At 46.3% G+C, this 16,208-nt stretch overlaps 1 protein-coding gene across 1 annotated transcript in view; it reads left to right on the top strand.

Moving 5' to 3' along the window:
- LOC126516941 (uncharacterized) overlaps positions 1 to 16,208 on the top strand; it is a 71,878-nt gene that overhangs the window by 25,359 nt on the left and 30,311 nt on the right. The window contains exons 6-11 of the mRNA XM_055063792.2: positions 1,376 to 1,423; positions 4,058 to 4,126; positions 8,118 to 8,217; positions 10,121 to 10,237; positions 14,674 to 14,747; positions 15,841 to 15,911. Of these exons, the coding sequence (XP_054919767.1) occupies positions 1,376 to 1,423; positions 4,058 to 4,126; positions 8,118 to 8,217; positions 10,121 to 10,237; positions 14,674 to 14,747; positions 15,841 to 15,911 (479 nt within the window). The remainder of the gene's footprint in view (positions 1 to 1,375; positions 1,424 to 4,057; positions 4,127 to 8,117; positions 8,218 to 10,120; positions 10,238 to 14,673; positions 14,748 to 15,840; positions 15,912 to 16,208) is intronic.

Raw genomic sequence — 16,208 nt, 5'->3', positions numbered from 1 at the left:
CCGAAACGAGACTCCCTCGCCGAACTTTTCGCTCGCAAGAGCGCGTCTCCGGCACCTCACAAGAAGCAATGGACACTACACATGTCCTGACGGCGCACCAAGCGTCTAAAGAGCGGCGAGGCTGCCTCCACCGCTCCAGAATATACATACCCCACGTTACAGGGCCTCGAAATAGCTGTGTAATTTAAGACCACTTCGGTTTTTGTACACAAAGGACCAATTTACTTTCTGTGTGGACACACAAATCATACAATGGAACGTCAGAGATCTTCTCAGAAACATCGATGATGTTCAAGGATTTATCCGTGTACACAATCCAATAGTTCTGTGTCTAAAGGAAACGCGCATAAAATCGAAGCACGCCAACTTTAACTGACAGTGTGTTACGTTTCGTAAAGATCAGGATGATGCTTTCGCAACATCAGGCGGCATTGCCATTGTAATTCATAAAAGCATAGCGTGTCAACGTTTACAGCTACAAACGCCCCTTGAAGCAGTGGTGGTTCGAGTTGTTCTTCTAAACAAACTCATTGCCATCTGCTCGCTTTACATACCCCCACATGTATGGCACGTGTATGCATCCTATTATTTATATCACCTTTTCATAACGAAAGTTTTATGCCCTTCTTATTATGAGTCGTAATTATTTTGATTCTTATATATTTTACGTAGTTTACAGGGACCAGTTTTTAGGCCTCCTTACAGCCACATAAGATCTACATTTGCAACTCAATTTAATCATTTCATAACTTACACCATTCATTACCCTATGTCATGGCGCTATATGGCGATAGCTGGCCCTTGCGCCATTAAAAGCCATAAAACATCTGCACAGTGCAGTTTATTGCACGCAACCTGGTGTTCCTGTCATAACTCTTACGTGCCGTTAATTGATGGAGTTATAAATTATCCCTAAACGGTGTGGCAATGAGGTTGTCGCTTTTCATTTCCTTTGTATACGTGTTTAGAATACTCTTTTAGAACAGAAGTGACCTAAAGTGTGGCAATGGAAGCGCCTCTTACAAAGAAAAATGTCCACAAACCTGATTGGCTAGCAAATTCCACCATATCTGTGCCATTACTCCCTGTCGTTTGTAAACTAACTACCTGTGCTGACCGTCTACACCACTTATTTGGGTAGTGAATACAACTACTGCACGATTATAAACTGTCTTTACTAGAATCTTAGTTAATTCGGAGAGATGTTGCTAGCTTATTGTTACTAATTGACGCGACCTCTTTTTCTAACAGTTTAAAATAAATCTCTTCATGTTAGGCTACTTGTATTGCTTCACGGTAGTACGTGGTACCTGAGGCAGCGATAGCTGTTAGTTACATACATCAACTTGATATACATATATTTATTGTTATGCAGGTCCTTCACCCTGCTCATTTTCACAATTTCGGGCTTCCTTAGGACTAGGTAAGAGAACGTCAGTGTTGTCTGTTTTGTGGCCACGCAACTGGCCGTCCGAGGCACTTTGCGTGTACTCGCGGGCATCTTTCACGCTCTGAAAGACACTTTTATGTAGCACGCATTGAGCAACGGAAAGCTGTATCGCGAGTTTTTCATATTGTTCAACAATTTTCTCATTGACACTTTTCATCTAATTATATTACTTAAATTGAGTAATTAAGAGAATGTAATTAAGCTGAATGCAGAAAATAATCTGGGAATCTCTAAGCGATATGGCAAACATTACCTTGCTTCTGTGCAGCTACGTGGCATTTGCATATTTTAAAATCTTGGTGCATGATCTTTGGGACACCTTGTATATCCATGGAATGCCACTTAAAACGTAGGTACGGCCGTATCTGTAAAGTCCGCGCCTAAAGACCGTAAACCTGAAGAAAACAAGCCCCTTATAAAGTGTACGTTTAGCCGCCGTGGTTGCTTAGTGGCTATGGCGTTGGGCTGTTAAGCACGAAGTCGCGGGATCGAATCCAGGCCACGGCGGTTGCAGTTCGATGGAGGCGAAATGCGAGAACACCCGTGTACTTACACGCATCATTAGGTGCCTCGCATCATTGCTTAAACAGTGTTTTCATGTGCTTGGCATTGTATAAAATTCATTCCGGTTCATCTGATGTGTATCTGTGTAGGCTGTTTGCCTAAATCATCATTCGATTGTATCCCTAAACTCGTGTACTGATGGGTACTGATTGTTTGAATCGCATTTTATGTTTTATGCGTGTTTCACGCTATTAAGCATTTTATAAACTCCGTTTCCCTTTTCTTCCTTTCTTCTTTTTGTTTTTCTTTATTTTTGCTTCTGCTAGATCTTTAGACCATTTTTTAATGGTTCCTAATCCCTTCATATATTTGCATTGTACACATTTCACTCCTGCTTGAACTTTTTCGTCCCCCCCTATGTAAAGCCCTAACGGGCCCTTAGGATACTCAAATAAATAAATAAATAAATAAATAAATAAATAAATTAGGTGCCTCGCACGCGAGCGAAGACGGCGCGCTTCCTCTTTGCATTCGCCCCTTTCGCGTGGGCGAGACTGAGCCGCGGTCACCGGCTACCCCCCCCTCCCCCCCGCGCGCTTTCATTCGCACATAGAGCACAGGGCGCGCGGCCACGGTGTTATCGCCCTTGTGCTGAACACAGACCCTCACAGCGAGGCCGACGGCAGAAGTTCGCTTTGAGTGTCCATATAATTGCTATCGCAATAAAAGCTAACAGCGCTGTGCAGTGATGCTAACGTACTACATTGCTGCATAGTACTTCAGGCCCATGTCCTTAAGACGTAAGGTAGAGATTTTGTTTTACGCAGCTCTAGGACCATCTTTTTTAATGTCCGATGCATTGAGTCTATATACAAGGATTTTTACGGCTGAATCGTATGCGATCATTCCTGCGGTGAAACCAACAAATCTCACAAGGGCTATTGTGTTCACGGACTCATTAAGTGTTGTCCAAGCCGAAATGAGTCTACGAAAACATAAAAACACTGTTTTCAGCGAACTGTAGGCACTACTGTCTTAAGCTTAAATGGGCTTACAATTAAGCTATCATCCTATGCTGGGTTCCTGGCCACAGTGGCATAAAAGGCAATGAAGCTGCTGACGAAAACGCTTCCTCAGTAGTTTTTAGCGACACCGACATAAACACACCCATTACAACCTCAGACTATCAACCATACTTGCGGCATAATTTGAAGCACTGGTAGAAACAGTGGGATACTCGGGAATCCAATAAATTATGCCTGATCAAACCCAAGTTAGGCTACTGGTTAACGGAGAAAACAGCACGATACAAGGAAGTGCTCCTCTGTCGATTGAGAAAAGTTCATACCTTCGGCACACACTCTTACCAACAGACTGGAAGTAATCATCCGTCATGTCGAAAGTGTGGTGAAAGCCTTACACTTCTCCATGTCCTCATCCAGTGCAGGGAAAGAGAAAGGGAGCGGAAAAAGTACTTTAATTCTGCGTATTTTCAGCATATTCCACTCCATCCAGAATTCTTTCACAGTAACGAAGCACTTTTTGTACATGAAAACGGTGTAACTTTTTAGGTGAAGTTAACCTCTTCGAAATCATTTGGCCATGTCATGTGTAGCACAGTCTCGCCTTCGAGGCTGTAGCCGCGGTGACAAAATTTTATAGCACGTGCCTCAGCCCTTGACTTTAAGAGTTCTGCGCAGGCAGTAGTGATTGTTTACATTTTATTGGGGCACTTCAACGTAGCCAAACGTTTATGCTCATAGCTCACATCATGAGTCACTGACATTAGTTTCATGCTTATATATTTTATGCATTTCACAGAGACCCTTCTTTAGGCCTTCTTACAGCCACATTACAACTGCCATTTGCAACTCATTTGATAATTTCATACAGAAAACAGTATTTATTACCATATATCATGGTGCTCATCGGCCACAGCTGGCCGTTGCGCCATTAAACAGCAGGCATCACTCAAGATATTTTGTTTCGCAGGCTTCGTAAGTCTTCTTTAAATGCATCTTTCTAGGACAATAAAACGGTTGGTGCGCTGGACCGGTCACTTGAAGCCTGACATTTACCATTCGTAACATTGTACTGTTTCAGCTCAACGCCCGACGGACAGTAGCAGTGAAGCTACTGAAGAGCTAATGCCCGAATCTCCAGAGTCCATAGGCAAGTATATTCGCTGGTGCTGTTCCATGCTTCTAGACACGCATGCTTGCAGATTCCATCGTTCGGCTCCGCTTTTAGTCCCCAGGTATACGTCGTGAAATATTTCGTGTGTCAGTGTCACCTAATTTTAAATCTTGGCTGCTTTAACCTCCGCTTGAAAAGCTGGATCATTACAAAAGAAGATATCCGTAAACGTGGTAAGTTTGAAAAATGTCTCTAGGGTCTTGCGGCTTTTGTTCGTGACAAGTTGGCCTACTCATTTATATTTATACAGATTCCTACAGCACGCTTTTCGGCATCACCGTAGGGAGGAAGTAAAAAAAAAAGATTAAAAATACATCCAACGTGAAACACTGCTGGTGCTTGACACAAGCGTAGCACTATACTGCAAATAAGCAAAACACGGAAATCGCTTCAACAATTCTCAGCGTTCCAAATAGATTGTGTTAGCAATAAAGAAAGACGAAGGAAGCGCAATAACAATTTATTCCGGTAAACTGTTTTTCATGTGCACTACGGGGAATGAATGCGTACTTGAATAAGTTAATGCGCCTGTTATACTCGCGTGGTCTACGCGTGAGAACACGCAGGTGGGTTTTTTGCAACACTTGTCCTTGTCAATACCAGTTTGTTGTTTAGTATATTCTAAAACAATGACAGCCTTAAGAATGTAAGCCTTACAGAGAGCAAGGGCCAGCTTTGCGATATGACTATATCTGATGAGCTTCTTCGTAAATCACAGCTGCAGGTCTTAAACCGAGCTGCCTGCCTTTGAAACAGCTCCTGCATATCAACAAACGTGATCGCAGAAGGATCCCACGTGCTGCAAGGTTGGGTCCACATTCGTCATGTGCAGTACATAGCAGTGTTTTGCGCAGCGCGCGAATGGCTTTAAGAAAAATAGAGAGGAGAAAGCGCTTCTTATTTACTATTACCGATTCGCCTACGCTTCCACCCTTGTACGCGTCATATACATTGTTTCTATTTAGTTTTAAACGTGCTCGTCAGCAGGTAAGCCGAAGAATGTTCAGGAATCGGCTTGCCCTTGCTGTTATATAGTCAACGTGGACTTTCCAGGACAAATTACTTATTAGAAGAACGTCTGAGTTTTTGTACTGGGTCACATTAGATAAGGAAGTGCATGCCTAAAGTAATCCTTAACAAATGGCCGCTTTTTATTCGTGAACCTGGCTACACTGCATTTGGAAATGACTCGTGTTCCATCTACAGCACCATGTTAATGCAGAGCTGGTGTATTCCTACAGACAGTTGTAGCCGTGTCAATATTAACTTCAAAGTATATGGAGCAGTCGTTTGCGTTTAATTTAATGTTACTGGCCCGGCACAAGCGTCTGCGTCAGCAGGCGTTTGGTGCATTGCGACACCACTTACTAGAGCACGGGGGGGTTGCACCCTCCCGTGCCTAGGAGTGCGTGGCTTAGCCATATCATGTGAAAAGGTGATCCTGGGGCTTGAGCCGACGCCGGGTGTTTAGACCTTTGTGACCACTGGGCGGAGGCAACACACCTCTTTGTCCTCCGCTTCACGTAGACGGCACCACCAGGGTGACCCAGCCCGAGGAAATCGGTCGGTCGCCTTTTCCTATCTTTTCTCCTGCCATTCCCTCTCTGGTCTTCTTTTTGCAATCTCTGCCTTCTGCTCCTATTTCCCCCATTGTCTTCGTATTCCCGGTCGGCCTGGGTTAACCTGGTGCGCTGCATGTAACCGTCCTTGGTTATACATATATTGTTATAGCGACAATATACAGTTGGCATGGTAGGGCTGGCTTCACCTCATACTTTGCTCTGTCCCCTCGTTGGGCTCGGTGCTGGGTGACCGGCATCGTCGCCGCATGGGAACTTCCATGCCTTACATAATTGATCGTCCCTCAAAAAGGGATGCGCGGATGTTGCGTCCCAGTTTTTGAAGAACAGACTTTCACGAAGTTTCGCGTTGTCTATAGTCAGAGTTGAAAAACAGGCCAGAATGATTTGACCATTCATAGTATTAAAGTGTCTCAGACCGTTACAGCTGGCTACAAAGTCACCAAGATGGCCAGTGGGCATCTGCCACTCGAGGTCTGAGACAAAGCGCAGTACGAATCAACTTTGTGGCATTCGGTGATATAGATCTTCATCACCGTTACTGCACATTGAACCATGATTACTGTCAGAGGCTTAATTTGAGTACTCTAGGTCATGTGCAGTCTGGAAGCAAGAAATGGAGATTATAGCTATTAAGATCAAAGAAAACTTAGATTGCAGTGCTTCCCTGAAAGATATTTTCCGACCATTCGCACAAAACATATCTTTTGCCGAAGTGGTGCATCAGGGGGCAGGACGACAACGCCACTTGGCGGCTGCCCCGTCATGCACAGCGAGCGCGCGGCACCGCCACGCGGCCCCACGGTAGAAGCCAAGGCTGCCCTACCTTCCCTAAACTCTGCCACACCAGATGCCTCTGTTATTGTTTGTAGCGGCAAGTGGAGCTGAGAGGCTAAGGCGAGCCCATCGACCTCCGGGCAGGGGGGCTCCAAAAGCTAGTCTCTGGACGTAAGGCTTTCAAGGTGAGCGCGCCCCTCGCAAGAGCGGGTGTGCAGAGCCCCGTATAGCCAATGGACGTAACTCTCAGTCAAACGGAACTTGCAGGAACTTGCAGAAAGGAGATCAAGTTTAATAAACACTCAGTCGTACATATACACATAAATCAGCAAAAGTGACAGAGCGCGTAAACTGGGGCAACAAAATTTCTGTTGTAAATAGCAAATCTTTCCTTGCCCTAATCTCTACGGAGACCATTTTTCTATTTGCAAAATTCCTTTTCGACGATGCATTTGGCATGGATTTCTGCCTTACTGCGTCTACACTGAGAACTCTGATCCACTGACAGCAATGCGTGGGATAATAGGAATTAGCCATTTTATGTACATACCCTTTGTTTTGAAGCGTGACCACACACGTAGTGAATTTCAGAAATTCTGCATAGTGACTTTCCCAAGGAAACCCAGAGTACCTTAAAACATCGGCTTAAATTCTTAAATTTGCACAATTCACTTTGTTCATGTGATGAAGCTATTTGGCCCTTTATATGTTATGGCAGCATAGATGGCTTTAAATACATGTTTTGGGTCCGTAATTGTAACACGTGAAAACGTTCAGAATGACGCTACGAAAAAAAAAAAGCTTGCAACTGAGCTGCTTATCAGTGCTCAGTGCGGCATTATCGAAGTTATGTTGATGCACTGATTTCACCTTTCCTGTTTTGTCTAATGCTGATACCTTCCGCGGTGGCTTAGCGGCTCTGGCGTGGCGCTGCTAAGCATGAGGTCGTATGTTTGAGTCCTCGCCGCGGCCGCCACATGTAGATGACGATGAGATGCAGAAACGCTCGCGTACTCACATTCATATGCACGTTAAAAAAGCCCCAGATTATCGAAATTAATTTTGAGTCCCTTACTGTGTGCCGTATAATTAGATTACGCTTTTCGGTACGTAACACCTCAGAATCTTTTTCGAGTTGTACTGAATCTATGATAGCCTAGACAACAGTTGCATGTGTCAGTCAGCTCCATAAGTGACTGTCAGCTTTATCTGCCAGCATTACGAAATTAGGTTTTTACAAAGCAAAGACCATTCCTATAGGCATACCTGTTTACCCCTGTGCTGCGAAAACTGAATTCGTTTGAAACTAACAGGTTCCCGAATCTCCTGAACGCATCTCTTCATTTCTTTAGCACTTTCTGTCACAGTAACAATGATCTATCAGCACGCCTCGTACGTGTCACATGACTTCACTAGCAACAACTTTCGCAATTTCAACTACAGTGGCATCCACTGTTACCTGGAGCCTAACCAGTCCATAATGTTACTGCCTTTAATTTTCCTTGCCTTAGGCAGTCGCGTTGTGTTTAGCTGAATTATACGGAACCATCTACAAAACTTCGTAAATAGGACGGTGCAAATATTGCGTATTTGATGGACTGTCTGCACAGACGAGCCCGACAGCGCTGGTCTTCCGTCGACCCCCAGGGCCCGAGAGGAATACGAAGACCTCTCTCAAGGAGCAGAAAGCACGTCGCCTTTGCCTCAAGAGTGAGAAACAACTTGCTATTTCAAATCATTTCCTCACACTCTACCAATACATGAGTCGACTAATCACGCACGTACAACTTTCCTGACAAATTTTCCCTAAACTTTAACCGATAAGTTTCTTAACGTTGTTAGTGACTGCGAACAACAACTGAACTTTATCTGTTCAAAAGCAGAAGGTGAAGTTCCGCGCACCGTGGATGAGAAAGGCCATTTTTTTTGCGAGACATCACGTTTCAGCATTCAAAAGCAGCGCTTGATGCAAATAGTGTGATGTCTACAGTTTCATTTGCAATTTGGAGTACGTCATGGATCATGTGAGCAGTTCGTCTCAGAGGTCAGGCAATTTCACTATCGAGTAGTTGACGAAGGACCCGAGATAGCATTTCCATGGTTGCTAGTCGCTGCGGCGTCCATGTAAATGATCATACAGGCGCCGCTGTCCGATCTACCCATCAGTCATAAAAGCATCAATTGCAGTGCCATTCTCTTTCGAGAGCCTACATAGCAAAAAAACTTGGCGCTCTTACGCGGAACTTATCATTTCATCAATGACATTCATCCAACTGCTCAAGCGCGCGTGTTCATACCCTCAACCCTAATTTGAAGCTTCGTATTCCGTCCGACCTTCCCTGACGTGACTTCACTTTTCTTACCCATCTATGGCTTGCAGTAGAGGTTTCAAATGCGTATTCCATCATGATTGGAATGGCCAATAGCCCACTCTGTGACTTCTGCGGGTGCCACGATGCCATCACGTACAATCTTTGCTAGTGCCTTGGTTACAACCAACAAAGAGCCACGCTAGATCAGATGGACACGCGCCCACCCATGGAAAGAAAAAATTATTTTACACTGACCTATAAAAAGAAGCGCGAGCCGCTATAAAGGCGCTGCTGCGTTATGTAAGAGATAGTGAACTGTGTGGCCAATTGTCACTTTGCACTGTGTGAGGTTGAACCGTATTAGTGGGACGTTCAGACTGTGTGTGACTACATGGCGTTTTTGGCGCCATGTAGGCCATGGCGCAGAGGCAGTTCTATTGTTTCTTCTTTATCATTTGTGTTTCGCACCAATATCCCCCTTCCCCGGTACAGGGTAGCCAACCGTAGATATCCTCTGGTTAACCTGTGTTTCCTTTATTTTTATTCTTCTCTTGGAGTTCGCTTCATACAACTACTGCTTGACTAATGTCACTTCACGCATTTTCGCCTTGATATAAATTCACACAAACCAAGGAATGGCCTTCGCCGTGGGTAAATTTCAATTTTGCTGAATATGCCCAGTGTTCAAATCTCTGTCACGGTGGGCGTATTCAAGCTGTAGGATGGAAAAACAAAGCTTCCGAACACTTATCAGGGAAGGATAAGGTGTCAGGGAAGATTGTAACATCGTTCCTAAGCATCAATTAAATTGCTTTGCATTCAGTTTTAATTCTACACCGTAGCAGGTACCTTTTCTTTTGCCTGTTCTAGAATCTTGACGGAAATGATTGTTCACATCCACTGTCATTGTAGCGAGTAGCGCTGGGTAATACTCAGTTAGGCCCAATAGACACAGTTACCCTAGAAAATGCAAGCAGGTGCAGCCGCCATCGTAGCGCAACTTTTCGAGAAGCGCACACGTCATGGGGATATTTTTCGTTCGGCTCTCATCCAGCGGAAAATGCTGTTTCCTCATACTTCAATTTTGTTAAAAGCGCGTGCGTTATCGTACAATTAAAATACTTTCCTAATTATGGACTTAAATGAAAAAAATCTACTTTGTGTTGTCCTTAGCTCGATTATCCCTTGACTTCATATGCTTCCTGCTCAGAACCGTGCCCCTATATATTAGGCTGATTTTGCTCGATGTTGCTCAATAAGCGCTACTTGCAAGCGCATTTATAATGGACTTCTCCCCACAGCGATGCCTCACTGCACGCCGAACTGCGGAAGGAAGACATAGAGCTCCTCAGGCTCCTGTCAGTACGCCAGATTTGCGACTTGATGGTTGAAGGCAAAAAGGAAAAATTCTGTTTGAAGTGAGTCTACTGTTTCTTACCCCTCCTCTTTTTCTTTCTTTTCAGCCAAGTAGCACAAGATGGAAAAGCAACTTGAATTTTCAAGGCAAGCTGCCTATGGAAATGTTTCTTACGCCCCTTGGTTGTCTTTCGCGTCTTGCTACGTATTAATGCGAATAGCTGTTTGGCTCTTTTTCTCGTTGTCGGGGTGGTGACATATGCTCACGCGCAGCGGAGTTGAGGGGCGTGCCAACTATTATAGCTCTTTAAGACTCATGTGCTGTCACGTGAGAGCTTTGGGGCGTCTGAAGGTCTAAAGTAATGATACTGTGGAGCGCTTTGGGAGGACAGGCCTCTTCTTCCGCCGCCGACCTGTGGCAGCTGCGAGACGGTCCGGCAGCGACAGAGGGAGGATGGCAGCTACCTTTCATACCGCTGCTTGCGCCACTGGAGACAACCCACATATTATAAGACCGAGACCGACCAAGCTGTCAAGCGCTTTTTATTCTAAAAAAGGGAAGGCCCCAGCTCATGCGCGAAGAAATAAAACAGGAGAGATGATGGCAATGTACAAATGAAAACGATGAAGTACGTTAATAGTGCTTACACTAACTTCCCCTCGTCATGGAAGCGGCCAGCCTGGCTGCAGATTAGAGATTATCGAAACGGGGAGTAAAGGGCTTCATCCGCGAGAGGTGAACAATTTCGGCATTCCGGTGGCGCCGGTCAGTGACGGAGTGTGCTGGGCGGGCGAGATAGTTCACTGCAGATGTTTGCTGCACAACGGTGTATGGGCCAATGTGGCGTTGAAGGAACTTCTCACAGGGGCCTAGAGTGCGGACTGGAGTCCAAAGCAGTACTTGGTCTCCAGGGTGAAAACGGAGCTAACGGCATTTGTTGTCGCAGCGACGTTTGCGCTCAGCTTGGGTCGCTTCTGTGCTTTGCCGGGCGATTTGACGGAAATGTGTAACTCGGGCAGCAAAATCTTCTGGAAGGGACGCGTTAGGTGAAGAAGGTGCTAAAAAGAATTCTCTGTCCAATATGGTGGAAGGAGATCGTCCATACACAAGGAAGAAAGGGCTGTAGCCGGTAGTCCGTTGAATAGCGAATGCGAATGTCACAAAAGGAAGCATTTTATACCAGTAAGTGTGCTGATGACGGGTGTACATGGAAATCATGTCACAGCATACGGTGGAAGCTCTCAGTAAGGTCATTGGTTTGCGGATGATAGGTAGAAGTAGATTCCTGGACGGTATCAGCGGAAAATAAACGTCTTGCCACGGTCACTCATAAGAACACGAGGTGTACCGAGGCGCAAGACGATGGAGCCCAAGATAGTCTGCGACCTCAGAAGCGGTACCGGATCGCAGAGGGGCAGTCTCGGCATATCTTGTAAAATGGTCGACCGAAGTGACAATACAACGGTGACAGGAGTGTGCCAAAGGCAAGGGACCATATAAATCAATGTCAACAAATTCAAAAGGTGCGTCTAGGCAAGGGAGAGGTTGGAGTAAACCGGCAGGAGGGGATGTCGAGCGTTTGCGGTGCTGACATGATGCACAAGAGGCAATGTATTCGGCCACCGTTGTGGATAGGCCAGGCCAGCAGCAGCGGGTCTTGATGCGGTCGTAAGTCTTGTGGAAGCCTAAGTGGCCAGCCGATACGTCGTCGTGAAGTGCCTCTAATACTCATATTATCTTCCACGCAAGCATGTCAGCAACCTGTTCTTCAATGCCTTTCGTTCGGACGGCGATACACGATAGGGGCGTCATCTTATTGCGGAACCATCGGTTTCGATGCGGTGTCTAGCCGTAGAAGTTTGGCTCAACACAGGGGAACAGCTGTCGAAACAGGCTTTGTGCTTCGCCAAGACCACCAGTAAGGCTTTGGACTGCGCGGTTGTTAGGTCAGAACCAAAAACGGCTGGGGGAGGGAAAGAATCATCCAAACCTAAGGCTGGTGCTGGCGATGGACAAAGCATGATTAAAGAGATAGGTTGAGTGTCGGCGAGGGTTGCCACAGTCATCCCTTTGGACAGCATCACAGGACCTGGGGTCGTGTTGCAAGCAAAGAGAAGGGCGCGGCCACGTGAAAGCAGGACGAGGCAGGCGGCAATGAGAATTCCGCGAGAAATAGAGCGGGAAAAAGGGACCACTAGAGCGTCTCCGTAGTCGATCTGACTGGATGTTACGGCTACAACGTCTCCGTTACCTGGACGCAGGACGTAGTATATAGCGATGGCAGAGTTGACGCATCAAGGTGAAGAGTCCGTAACAGGTGCAAGCGCTGTATCCGTAATATGGACAACTTCCTCTCTACATGAAATGACGGCTGAAGCAGAATGTAGGAAGTCCCAACCCAGTATGAGCTCATGAATACAAGTTCGAAGGATGATAAACTCAATGTGGTGGCGTATGCCGTCGATGAGAACACGAGCAGTACACTGTCCGTCGGGGTGAATGAATGCATTAGCACCACGCCAAATAGGTCCAAGATAAGGCGTTCTTACTTTCCGGAGCCGTGAACACAGATCACTACGAAGAACAGAAACGGCGGCACCGGTATCGATGAGAGCTGATGCGGGAACACCATCGACAGTTACATAAAGCATGTTGGCCGGGCGAACAGGAGGAAATTTTGAAGACCAATAGGAAATAGTTTGCCCTCCAAAAATTGCAACAGTTAATTTTCCGAGTGCTGGTGGGCAAGATGGGAAGTGGGGCGAAGCGGTGATGTACAGCGCCGGTAAGGCGAAGGAGAACGACGTCTGGCTGAACGGGAACTATGATACAGGTTGGGAGCAGCTGGAGGAGACTGAGAACGCTGCTGAGGGAAGGAGTACGATCCAGGATAGTAGGCGTCTGGTCGGCGAGTGCGGTCTCTCTCCTGTTCAGCATTGCCTCGTCTTTCATCCTGCTGGCGACGGCGGCAAAAGCGAGATATATGGCCGCATATACCACAGTAAAAACTAACCAGCCGAGGTGGACGCCACTGAGGGTAGGATCGTGCAGCAAGTGCTCTGGTTCCCATCGAAGCCAAATGGTCATAGGTAACGTCAGTAGGCACGGAGGTCACGGTAGGGGTGCGTAGCGACGGAACATCCGCGTAGGTAGGTGTGGGACGCGCTACCAGAGCAAGATGCGTCGTGGGTGTAGTCATCGCTGTCGACTCTTGCTCTACGACCTCGCACAAGTCGAAGGTGGGGGTCGGGGCATAGGCAGCAGGTGAACGCCTCAGGTCTTGTATTTGGAGCTCTTGGCGGATGATGGTGCGGGTAAGAGCACGTAGATCTGAATGGGGAACGTGAGGATGGCTGCTGTCGTGTTGAAGACGAAGAGCCTGCAGCTCGCCTAGGCGCTGACACGTTGAAGTGATGTCTGGGACAGAAGCCGGATTTTGCACGATTAAGGCGTTGAACGCGACAGACCCAATGCCTTTTAATATGTGGCGAACGCATTCGGCTTCCGTCATGCTAGGGTTCGCACGGCGGCACAGTGCTAAGACATCCTGTATGTATGTATGAGGTGTAAGACTTGTGGAAGTTGAAGTTGCGTGCCCAGCTTCTTTTTGGCGACTTCCGCACGGCCAGACGAGGAAGCGAAGATTTGCCGCAGCTTGGAGGTAAACGTGGACCAATCCGCGATGTCGGATTCGTGGTTGAAATACCACGTCTCTGCAACACCGGTCAAGTAAAATACGACGTGCCTGAATTTCTCGGTGTCGTTCCACTTATTGCAAGAACTCACGCGGTCGTAGTGGTCAATCCAATCGTCGACGTCATCAACACGGAGTCCCAGGGCTCCTCACAGTCCAGTCGTCACAGTCGTCTGTGTGGTAGGGTTGGCACTAGAAAAGCCGGGGTTGGAAGTGTCCATCGTTGTAGGTGTAGCTGGGCGCAGGCGGTGACCGGAACGTAGCTCCAGGGACGACGGGAACGCGAGAGGATGTCGGGGTCTTGACGTACCTCCACCACTGTAGAAGACCGAGACCGACCAAGCTGTCAAGCGCTTCTTATAAAAAAAAGGGAATGCCCCAGCTCATGCGCGAACAAGTAGAACAGGAAAGATGATGATGGCTATGTACAAATGAAAACGAAGTACGTTAATAGTGCTTACACTGTCAAGAATCGGCTTATAACTAGTATGTCAGCCACCTACACTACCGCTACAGGGGGGGGGGGGCTGGTTAACAGCTATCCTCTGCGGTTATTACGCAATAAAAGGTGAGCTACACCTTAATATCTTCACTACATAATACACGTTCAAGCCCATAATTTTTTTAATAAAGCGAATAGCTCTCCAGCAGCGTTCGCCTATTCGCCTACGTTGACAATCATTAGAGATGGCTTCTGCGTAATTTTTTGAAGACACATTATCTCTGTTTTTAACTTGTGCAACCTTACAAGTTTATTGCTCAGCCTTTGAATCTGCTTGTATGTAAAGCTTACCTTACTGCAGGATGACGTCCTCGGAGAAGGTTGACAAGTTCGGGAGATACCGCGACTTTACCATTTTTAAGCTTCCTTACCCGGGTAAGTTTGTCATTTTTTCCTAGCTAGCCGAGAATTGTCGTGGAAGGGACGAGCTTCTTGCATTGAAGTAAGCAAAGTATGTGCCTAAAACAGTAGTTGCCAGCGAGTTGTCTTGGCGGTCGATATGCTATTGTTAGGGAATCTTATTTAAATGGGAAAGAAGCAGACTTTACAAATTCCTGATTGACATTGTTTTCGGTGCTACACAACATTGCTATGTGCCTTTCGCGCCCTGCTCTTTGCGTTCATGTCTACAAAGTGACCAGCGCTACTATTCTTTAAACATTGTTTGAATCACCCTAGGGTGCTTACTGTTGACTAGAAGCATCACCTACGTAAAATTTTTATAGAGAAGCTTTCGCCACACGGAATGCATTTTGCACGTATTTATGATAAGGCGTTGAAGCCACTGTACCGTGGAACACGATGTATGCTGTATTATTGAATTGTGCGGTTTGCATTCACATCCTGCGGCAACAAATCCACCGAGAGAAGCTACTTGGCAGCGTCATGTCGGGTAAGTGTTGCATGTGGTTAGTGCTCAACGAGCGAGGTCGTTTGGCCTCGTTTAATACTCCTATTCAAGAGAACAAGGCATGGTATACCAAGTGCCAGGACAAAGGCTGGCATATGTGCCGACTTTCTCATCTAATTCTAGCCCTTTGTTCACTAGCGTTGAGCGTTGGGCTAGTTGGTGCATCATGTGTCATTGAGCGAAATAAGGGCGGAGAGGCCTATTGGCTCGCCATGACATTCTGCTCAATTGCTAACCAGTGGACAAAGCAGTTCATTGCTTGATTCTCCTTTCATGTCTGCAAGATATCGTGACTAACTATATGGCGCAACTGACATGGTGTAATTGTTGTGGCGTGACTGATAGGCGAGCACTGCTCCTGTTCCTGCAGTTTCACCACAAGCGAGCTGATGCTCTGCGGTGTACCTTTTTGTATTTATCTTCCGCATATGTTATTGCGCGTTTTTCTGCGCATGACATTCGCTCATTTGTTGTGCAGCTTCTCTTTGGTGTAGACTACTAACTTTAAGTTATATACTTAAAATTTTACTGTTTTTTTTCCTTGAATCTCCACTGCAGGTTGCGAGTTCTTCGAAAAGTACGTAAAGCAGCTCTATAATCCTGAAGGCCTTTACTTCGACTGGACACAGGTACGGTCCTCCATCTCCGTTATAGCTTGTATTAGCTCGTGTCGGTATAGGTCTTGCTAATGGTACCTGTGTTTCGAGGCTACCATTGTAGAACGAACAGTTTTCATTACCGAGCACATATGGAATTAAGTTACGTGAGTGCTCTATTAAAATGCCAAAACTAATCACGTACTACAACACCCAATTATAAATATTTGAAGCAAACAAGGCATCACAGCATGCATTGTACCTGGGGCATTACTATTTGACAATTGAGGCTGCAATCAATTGTGCCACGTCATCCACGAAGCGCGATAC

The sequence above is a fragment of the Dermacentor andersoni genome, chromosome 1 (genome assembly GCF_023375885.2).
Source record: "Dermacentor andersoni chromosome 1, qqDerAnde1_hic_scaffold, whole genome shotgun sequence".
Lineage (NCBI taxonomy): Eukaryota > Metazoa > Arthropoda > Arachnida > Ixodida > Ixodidae > Dermacentor > Dermacentor andersoni.
This window is presented reverse-complemented; position numbering and strand designations above follow the sequence as displayed.